This window comes from Pteropus alecto, unplaced genomic scaffold (genome assembly GCF_000325575.1).
Source record: "Pteropus alecto unplaced genomic scaffold, ASM32557v1 scaffold160, whole genome shotgun sequence".
NCBI classification, from domain to species: domain Eukaryota; kingdom Metazoa; phylum Chordata; class Mammalia; order Chiroptera; family Pteropodidae; genus Pteropus; species Pteropus alecto.
This window is the reverse complement of record NW_006429864.1, coordinates 368174-378533: the sequence shown is the minus strand read 5'-3', so window position 1 is coordinate 378533 and position 10360 is coordinate 368174. Positions and strand designations below refer to the sequence as shown.

The 10360-nt window shown below is 45.3% G+C and overlaps 1 protein-coding gene across 1 annotated transcript in view; it reads left to right on the top strand.

Annotated features, from left to right (window-relative positions):
- CALR3 (calreticulin 3) overlaps nucleotides 1-6827 on the top strand; it is an 18915-nt gene extending 12088 nt beyond the window's left edge. Inside the window, exons 5-9 of the mRNA XM_006904253.3 lie at nucleotides 965-1153; nucleotides 3733-3840; nucleotides 3937-4068; nucleotides 4680-4772; nucleotides 5966-6827. Coding sequence (XP_006904315.1) covers nucleotides 965-1153; nucleotides 3733-3840; nucleotides 3937-4068; nucleotides 4680-4772; nucleotides 5966-6109 — 666 coding nt within the window. The 3' untranslated portion in view covers nucleotides 6110-6827. The remainder of the gene's footprint in view (nucleotides 1-964; nucleotides 1154-3732; nucleotides 3841-3936; nucleotides 4069-4679; nucleotides 4773-5965) is intronic.
- The last annotated feature ends 3533 nt before the right edge of the window (nucleotides 6828-10360 follow it).

Genomic DNA, 10360 nt, shown 5'->3' with positions numbered 1-10360 from the left:
GAGTTGAAAAGAAAGGCAGCAGAGAGCAGAGGGAGAGCATGGGGAGAAGCAGTTATTCGTCTGTGGTATTGATCCCTGACAGCCATTGGCCACCGTCTAGACAGCAGTGCCCTGTCCAGCAGGGTGGAGCAGATGGAACTGAAGAGGCCTTTAGCTTTGGTTCTTGGCAGGAGAGAACCCTCCTGATACAGACCCTTTAAGATGCTGGGACAGTGGCTGACAAACCTGAGCCATGTCACTGTCCCCGGAAGGCCTATGAAAGTGACTAGAGGATCCACCAGGTTCTGATGCAGCAGGTTGGCGCCCACCTGGGAATGTGCATTTTTCATTGATACTGATGTCATGGGGCTGCACTCTGAGAACCCCTGCTGGAGCCTGGTGCAGGGGTCCCCTCTGCTACTGACAGGTGGGCACATCCTGGGCACCCTCAGCCTCCCCGGGCACCCACCTGCCCCTCCTTAAGTGCATGTTTGGGGTGTTGAATGCTTTGCTCGCATCCAGCCCTGGCTTTTAACCATGACCCAGGAGGCAGTGAGCCTGCCCTCGTGGAGCTTCAATTATTGGCCAGCTCAGAGCATCACAAAGTTCTCCCCTGTGTTAGAAATAGAGTGGGCTTCGTTTGAAATCCTTCAGAATCTAGGACAGGAAGTCATTTTCCACATAACTTTTTATAAACAGTGAGGTGGTCCCATCAGTTACAGGGACCACTCCGTCATAACTGCCTGTGGGATTACAGTGGGAGCCAGCGTCTTTGCACAGGCTCAAGAGAGGGCTATGCGTAGCAGTGCTCTGCAAAGGCGTGATTCTTCCGTAGGACAAACTGTTACTGTCAAGTCAACCCCTATTCCTAGAAACTCTCCTCTTCTGTTTATAACAAGGCTTTGACTGATGACAACTTCAATTGCATGTTTAGACTTGCCTTGCAACCTGTCATTGTCACTTATTTCTCCCCTAAAACATTCAGGTTGATGGCTTTACACACCTCTACACTCTAATCTTAAGACCAGATCTCACTTATGAAGTGAAAATCGATGGCCAAGCGATTGAATCTGGCAGCATTGAGTATGACTGGAACCTGACATCACTGAAGAAGATGGAGAAGTCTTTGGCAGAGTCCAAGGACTGGGAGCAGGACGAAGAAGACAAACCTCAGGTATGCATTTCCCCCAAACAACTCTAGAAAGCGTACGAGTGAACTTTGTAACTACCAGGTCCTGTACGATTGCTGAGTGGCTGGTAATCGTGATAGCATAGAAATCAAAATGCTCTTCCCAGAGCATATGTGCTGAAATCAGCCACAGATCTGCACGTTTCAAAGGTATTGTGAAAGAGTTTTATAATATTTGAGATCAAAGCAAGTAGAGTTTGTTCTTTTTAACCAATGTTAAGGCACCAACAACCTTTTTTTAAGTGATTTTTTTGTTGTTGTTATTCTGCATTTGAACATGAAGTATTTTTTTGGCCTCACACTTGTGACTATTGACCATAACATAACAGCTATGTAAGAGTTTCCCAGGGCTGCTGTAACGAAGCACCACAAAGTGGGGGGCTTAAAGGGTGAAAATGTATTCTCTTTTAGTTCTTGAATCCAGAAGTTAGAAATCAACATGTCAGCGGGCTCACACTCCCTCTGAAGGCTCTCGGGGCATCCTTCCTTGCTTCCTCCAGCGTCTGTTGCTTCTGGCCATTCCTTTGCTGGTAGACACATCACTCCAATCTCTGCCTCCATCTCCACATGGCCTTGTCCTCTCCTTATGTCTCTTCTATCTCTTATTAAGACATTTGTTATTGGATTTAGGACCCGCCTGAATAATCCGAATAACCTCCTCGAGCTCCTTATCTTAATTACACCTGCAAAGACCCCTTTTTTTTCAAATAAGCTCGCATTCCCAGATTCCCAGATTTAGGATGTGGATAAATCTTTTTGGGAACTATCCACTTACAGCTACTTTTTTTTTTCTTTCAGTTTATGTTTGTTTATTGTTGGAACATTTTGTTTCGAACATCAAACACTGCACCAAAATATGAGGCATTTTTCTGTAGACAGTTGTCTTTGCCATAATTAAGAGTACCAGGCTGATGTTTACAACTAACTACTTAGTGGCATTGCTATCTAACAGTCAAATACTTTATCATGGAAAGAATGTAATTATTAAATCAAAATGGCATCTCTTTTCGACTATTACATTTTTTGGCAATTCTTTTCTTTTTCTTAGATAATCCAAAGTTCCAGGAATTTGGAATCCATGGTGTCCAATCAATGAAAATGCCTTCAGATTAGGGTAAAACCCCAATCGTAGAAGGTTTTTCCATCATTTCTCAAGGAAAAAAAAGGCAAAGTTTCCCCCTCCCTTTCTTACCTTTAAAACAAACTGAAAAAGGAGTTTTCACCTAGAAAGAGCACTAATTTAAAGCCCAGAATGACAGAGAAACTGACCCTGCAGCCCTCCTCCTGCCCCCGTCTCTACCCCCTCACCTCCAGCTGCACATTTGGAGACATAGGTCTTGGCACTGAAATCCTGGCCCCTCTGGGCTGCAAGGACGAGACCCAGCAGTGTGGGTAGAGACAGATCCCCAGAGGGGCCGAATCGTCCTTTCAGAAGCTCCTTTCCACACTGGCTGTTTTGTCCCCATAGTCAGTTCCATGTGAGCTCCTAAACAAATTAATTCATTGTGGCCTTGTGATCTGATCATCCATGATTCTAAGGAGCCTGCTACTCAGATTGAACTGTAATCATTTTTCTGGATCCCAACACTATAGGGGCTCACGGTTGGCCAGGTGGGGTGGGGGCAAAAAGCAGTAGGAGAGCCAACTACCTGCTATGTATCGATTGCTGAGAAGTTACAGAGTATCATGGGAAAGCTGCCCTCTAAGTGAAAAATTTTTACAATTTCTCAGTTCTAGAAGAGGAAATACCATTGCACGTGACTTTTATGCTTTTATATGTGTTTATATGGACATTAATCCACAGCAACTTTTTCTCCATTCACTTATTAAATAATAACTAAACCATATACACACATCTATATAGATATGTGTACATGTGTATGTATATATGTGTGTATTAATGTGTATATACATATACTTTTATGTATTATATATAGATGTGTATATGAATGTATGTGTATATTCATGTGTATAAAGGTACATATGTGTGTGTATAAATGTGTGTATATGTACATGTATGTATGTATTGTGTGTACATATGCGTTTGTGTGTACATGTGTATATACGTTTGTATTGTGCAAGTGTTCTATATATCTATAAGAGGACTCAATAATAATTGCATTTCTCTTGCTACTCAGCAGTCCCCAGGTAAAACTTGGGACGTTTTCAGTTTTCCAGCCTCTCTCTGGAACAGTCCGTGTGTGACTGTGATGTAGAACAGACTTAACCATCAGTCAGTGTGCGGGCCTGCCTCCCCCTATCACTTTTTTGCCCATCATTTTACCTTTAACCATTATTTCAAGTTTTCTACCCTGCTGTTCCTCTCAACTGCATGGGGAAATGCTGCAGTCACTTTGGGGATTAGGGAGAAAAATCCCAGCAGTGCGTAGCCCTGAGGCCCCTGGCGGGATGAGGGGCCCAGGCACTTGGCTCTTCGACCACCAAATTGAGGAGGTGATGGAGAAATAGGGACCTGGGTCACAAGCCTGCCTCTGCCTCCCAGTAGCTAAGAATTTCCTTTCTCAAATCTGAGAATCTGGTTTTTTTCTTGCATGTATTTTAAGGACTGGGAGAAGCATTTTCTGGATGCCAGTGCCAACAAACCAAGCGACTGGAACAGTGAACTGGATGGGGACTGGCAGGCACCAATGCTGCAGAAGCCTCCATACCAGGTGCGCGGGTGGCATCCTCTTCCTGTGACTCCCTCAGGCTGCCCCCTCTTCTGCCCGTATCACTCAGGATGACCACATAACGGTTTGTTGTTGCAGGATGGCCTGAAACCAGAGGGTATCGATAAAGACGTTTGGCTCCATCAAAAGATGAAAAACACCAACTATTTGACGGAATACGACCTCTCGGAATTTGAGAACATTGGTGCCATCGGGCTGGAGCTTTGGCAGGTCATTGGGTTTTTTATTTTCTTTAGTTTGATAACACTGAACTTCAGCCTAAACTTCTTAATTCACATAGCCGTTGTTCCTTGAGGTCCTGCTGTGTGCCTGGCATTTATACCTGGACCCGAGACATTTAGTCGTGGCCAAAACAGATGACCTTCCAGCCTTCTGGGCACTCCCTGTCTGCCTCCCTGCCCCCTGGGAATTGGTCACCGGTGGGTCCATCAGCTTTACGACTGGATTGCAGAACCTGATGCAGTGGGTCTGGGGTGTAGCTTGAGAGTCTGCACTCCCACCAAGCTCCCAGGTGGTGCTGATGCTGCCAGTCCACGGCCCACATGTTGGACAGTGAGGCAGCATCCAGATCAGTTACATTGGCATCCCCAGGGCAGAGACCAGGCATCAGGAGTTTCTAAAATGTTCCTGGTGATCTTAGTAGGCAGTCAGGTTTGAGAACCTGTGCCCTGGAGGGGATGGACATTTCAGAAATGGGTTTAAGCATGTGCTGCCTTGGAGAGCTAATCATTGTCTCAGTACTGAGCAAAATACAACTGTTTCTTGGTAGAAAGTTGTTATATGTCTCCCATCAACAAGGAAGGCCTTATTTTTATCTGTAGGTGAGATCTGGAACCATTTTCGATAACTTCCTCATCACAGACAGTGAAGAGTATGCTGAGAATTTTGGCAAGGCCACTTGGGGTGAAACCAAGGTATGATGAATGCAGTTAACTTTTCTTTCATTATTTATTTCTGTACTTGAATCTAACATATAGGAAGGGGCTTGATGAAGTTTTATTGATGAACACCTCACCCAGATCAAGACACAGAATGCTACCAGAGCTCCGGGAGCCTCCTCACATCCCCTCCTAGCCAACACTGGCTCACAAAGGAACTGCGATTCCATCACCATAGATCAATTTGACTTTCTTTTGAAATTCATATAAATGGAGCCATCCAATATTTACTCGTCCAGGCAGGGTTGTGAGATACATTCATATTATCACATGCAGCAGTAGCTCATTCTTCCTGTAAGAATATTCCAGAAGGTATGTGTCCATTCTCTGTCCGTGCTGCTTTGGGTGGCTTCCAGCTTGTGGCCTCATTCATAAAGCTGTTACAGTCATTCCTGTACATGTCTTTCAGTGGACATAAGCCCAGGAGTGGACAGGTTGGGTCACAAGTTCCCTTACAGCCAAATAGTTTCCAGTGTGTTGTCCTATTTTATATTCCCTGGATTTTCTCCTTTCATGGCCCATTCACTGGTCAGCTGGTTGAAGGACAGGGCCCTAGTGCTCTGGGAACAGAAGGAAGAGGACGTATTCATATCCTGGGGGCTGCTGGAACAAATCACCACAAACTAGCTGGCTTAACACAACGCAGACTTCTTCTCTCACAGTTCTGGAGGCCAGAAGTCCAAAATCAGTATTAGTGGGCTGAAATCAAGGTGTTGGCAGGGCTGTGCTCCCTCTAAAGGCTCTAGGGGAGGATTCTTCTCTTGCCTCTTCCAGCTTTTGGGGGCGTCAGGTGTTCCTTGGTTTATGGGTACATCACTCTAATCTCTGCCTTCATCTTCATGTGACTTTCTCCTCCTTTCTATGTGTTTCATATTTCTCTACTTCTCTCTTATGAGAACACTTATGATGGAATTAAGGATCCATCTGATAATCCAGGATAATCTCGCCATCACAACACACTTAATCCTATTTGCAAAGACCCTTCCTCCATATAAAGTCACACTGACAGGTTCCAGGGATTAGGGCCTGAGAGCCTTGGGGGCTCTTCTTCAGCTGCCCCTAGCTGAAGTGGAGGCTTCCAGAAGGCAGGGGCAGGTCGCATGCTAACACCTGGTCGGCCCCCAGAAAGTATAATCCCCAGCCACCCAAGTCTTCATTTCTTTCCGCAGGGCCCAGAAAGGGAGATGGATGACATCCAGGCCAAGGAAGAAGTGAAGAAGGCCCACGAGGAAGATGAGAAGGAGCTGTTGATGGGTAATTTTGACGGGAAGGAAAGTAACTTCAAGAGATTTCACAGGAGGAATGAACTTTAGTCACTCTTACCCCAGAACAAGATGACTGATAAAACCTTGTTTCTACTTCGATCTACATTTAAAAGCTCAAATGTCAACATATGTGATAATTTGTCCAATTTTCTTTGAAAAATGTTCCAATGCTTCTTGGTGGTTTCCCTAAGCCCCTGCCCCTTTCCACAAGCCGTTTCCTCTGGATAAACCTGAGTGCTGGAAGCCAGAGGCCAGTAAGAGACTGGCCAAAAACCTGATACTCTTTTTTTTAACCCCAGAACGTTTTATAAGTCAAATTTGGTAAAACTTATTTTGAGAAAGAGGAAATGATGCCATATTTCTTTGGTTTGTAAGTTACTAAGAACATATGAGAAAATTTTCCAATATGAAATCTTTACATAATATCCTTGGCGTGAAAGGGTTTCACATACTCCGCTGGTATGCTAATTGTTTTAGAGGACCCGGGCCTCGTGCACAGACAATTGAGATGCCATAAAGAAGCTGATGATCCACTCCTGTGGCCATTAGTTCTCTGTAAGACAGAGGAATGAAATTCATTCTCTCAAGTGGAAATAGTGATTATTTCTCAGTTTCATATTTTTCTTTCAAATAAAATAACTTGCTTTTTTTTTTTTTAAAGTCACACATAGCAGTTTCTGTTTTGAAGAGACTTGTTTTCATGTAGAAACTTGTGTTGGTAATCAAATTTAGGACACTGGGAATTTTGAATTTAGTAATGTTACAAATAAGCCAAATAAATTGAAAATTATATATGGCCTATTGATAGATGTTCAGTGTGAAAAGTCTGTCCAGGAAGTGAAATTCTGTCAAGTTTTGTTCTCTCTTTGGCCAAAGTTGGCAGACCTTTAAACATGACTGTTTTGGCTGATGGCTGCATTGGTCTTCACGGTTCATCAGGGGTCGATTATCAGCCTCAGAAACTAAAGACTCACTTGCCATGCAGGGGATTCAAACATTGTCCACCTCTTTCACCTCTGGGCAGGATGAGAAGTTAGTGAGGGGAGAAGAGCGAGGCCTATTGAGAAAATGCTGGAAACGATTGTGTGAAGATGGGTCAGACTAGCTCAGACCCTTGGAGCTCATCTTCTGGGGCAGCACCTTCACAGCCTTCGAGTTTGCCTGCCTGGAGAACTTTCCATGAAGATGGAGATTGTCCCCACCTGTTGTAGCCATTGAACGGTAACCATTGGCTGCATGTGAGCCCTTGAGATATGGCTGGTGGGACTGAAGAATGAACTTTTAAAAAATTAACAAATTTTTTTTAGGGAAGTTTTAGGTTCACAGCAAAACTGAGCAGAAAGTAGAGAGAGTTGCCATATATTGCCTGTCCCCACACCCACACAACCTCCCCTACCAACGACATCCCCTACCACAGTGGTACACTTGTCATAATTGAGGAACCTACACTGACACGTCATTATCACCTGGAGTCTGTAGTTTGCATTGGGTTTCACTTCTGGTGTACATTCTATGAAGGAATGAATTTTTAATCTTATTTCATTGTAATTAATTTAAACGAACATAGCTACATGTGGCAAATTTACGCCATGTTGGGCAGCGCAGCCCTGAACTCTGGTGAGAGAGGCCCCAGGGCGGTTGATCACTGCCAAGCATGGGGCCACAGCAGTAGAGGAATCCCAGGCCACTCAGGCTAGCCATGTGTGACTTGGACCGCCAAGCCTGTTCCCAGATAAGAAGATGCAGGAGAGTCTGTTGTCATCTCCTCTAAAGATTCTGACACCCAGGCTGGAAGCCTGCACTCATTTCCCAGACACCCTTGCCCACCAGTTTTCCTGTCAGAGGAAGTTGGATGGCAGGTGGAGAGAAGCCATTTTCTTCAGGCTTCTGCCAACGCCTTAGTGGTGACAATAGCAGTGACTTGAGCAACAATGGCAGAAACAGCAGTAGCTGGCGAGGACCCAGTGATTATTGGTTTTGGGTAACACCTTTTTCCCTTTTGACTTTCAGCCCTAAAGGGGCTAGCAGCTTCCTGTGGTTACTAATCTTAGGTAACATCACACGCCCCTTCCGTTTTTTCCAATACTTTTGCACTCAATCTTTTATATCAGATGTTCTCTGTTTAAAGTATCTAGAATGACTTCTCTTTTCCTCACAGAATACAGACTGATAAAGTGCTCAAGGCAGCTAAAAGCCTCCCATCAGCCCCACCTCGACCACTGCTACATCTTTCCAGATGGCCCACTTGCTTCCATTTATCCTCTCAGTCTATTTTGCCCACTGTATCCAGAGTCACTGTTCTAGAACATAGATCTGCTTATGTTCAAAACCCTCTGGTAGCTTCCCGTTGCTTTTCACACAGGAAACGGGCAAAGGAGCACGGTGAGATTGAGAACTTGGAGTTCAGAGAGCAAGACGGTCTCAAGACAATGCTAGATCCCACATAGTCTTAATGCATTGCTCTTGACACAGGTTTGTCTCATAAACCTGGCCTTTACTTGAGACTGTCTTCCTGTCTGAGCTCCAGAACTTCAGTGTCACCGTTCTTCTTAGCTCTTCAGCTCCCTCTGCCTGCCATGGTCCCCAGCCCCCACCTGCACTGCATACACACTCCACCTTCAAATGTCACACCCTGTTTATAGTGACTGACTATAGTGGTCTGTTGCCTCATATGATCATTTGATGTCCATTTCCTTCCTGTAGACCAGTGGTTCTCACAATGGGGGCCTATTGTGAGCCGCTACAGCATCTCCTATCGATTTGGTAGAAATGCGAAAATCTCAGGCCCCATCCAGATCAAAATCTGAAATTCAGTCTGTGTTTTACAAGCCTTCTGGGTGTTTCTGACAAGGCTCCAGGGCAAGATCCCTGCTCTAGGCCGTAGATGGGGGTAGAGTGGGTGAACTTGGTCCAATATTGGAGTACCTGTGCCAAGGCCAGGAGTGCTCAAGGAGTATTTATTTGATGGGTGAGTGGCTATTGATCAATCACAAATCATGCTGTGCTCATCTGAATGGCATGAGGCACACCAAGTCACTGAGGATACCAGAGCAGCAGTTTCTGAGATTTCAGAACAGAGCAGGTGGACAGGAAGCTATGCCCCACCACCCTTGAGATCAAATGGCCTTCTGGCTTGCCTGACTGAGAAATGGTAGCCAGCCACCATCACAGGGGACCAGGTAAGGGGAAATCAATCTGCCCTGGAGAAACCTTGGGCCACAAAGGTCAGCTGGCCAGCTGGCCCTTTTTTCCTCACCTTGTTAGTGGAAACTGGCCACAGGAGTGGGTATCAATAGCCAATGGAAGGCAAGAAGTGTTGTTAAACAAAACTTTTAACTTCCACAGCTGAAAGTCTTTTTAAAAGAAAGGGCTTATTGGGCAATTGCTAGCAAGGAAAAAAGAACAGGTCCTGGGGCATGGAGTCTAAACCATCAACATCAGTGCCCAGTGGAAAAGGCAACACGTTCGCAGTCCTGGAGTTGGTGAGCATTTTTACACATCAGATAGTGGGGAGAAAGCTTTAAGTTGTTTTGAAAGAGTTTATATTGGTTATAAAGAGAGTGGGAGAAGGTGAAGCATGGATGGTTTTGGGATAGGTGCAGAGTCTGTAGGTGGTGGGCAAGGCTGGAAAGGTCATGTGTAAACAAGAATAGGGGGCTCCTAGGGTTCTCTGGCACCTAGCCTTTCTTTTAGATAATCACAGAAATAGCTACCTGAAAGTTAATTCAAAATTCCAACATACACTCAGGAGTGTGAACAGTCTTGTTAGCTGGCCCCCAGCTATTAGCAGCCTGTCTGTCTCTTTCTGTTCAGCACCCTGTAATTTAATTTAGAACATCTCAGAATTTTTCTCTTATGGCATGTCTAAATAAATAAATGCCCCTCCAGAACCGGTCCTTCAGCAAACATCAGGTGCCTGTTCCTTGCAAGGCAGTGTGAAGCATAGAGGTGGAACATCAACAAAAACATTACCATTCCCTCTTTTCAGAAGAGGAGAGGGGCTGGGGGTTCGGGGGTGGAGATAGAGGGGTGCAGAGAGGCTACTTAAGTGATTTGCCAAGGTCACACAGCTAGAAAGTGGCGGCTGGGAAATGACCCCAGGCGTTGTGGGTGCTGCTGCAGCACAGTTTGTCTCGCAACTAGTTTAGCAGAAGCCCTAAGGGGGCAGACCCAAATTCGAACACAGACACACAGCAATCCTAGGAACAGGGCGCCGTGCGGGGCAGGGAAAGGAGCCCGACCTCTCTGCAGGGTGGCAACGGCCTCCTAATGCGTTTGCCAGGCGCATGGGGAAGGGAA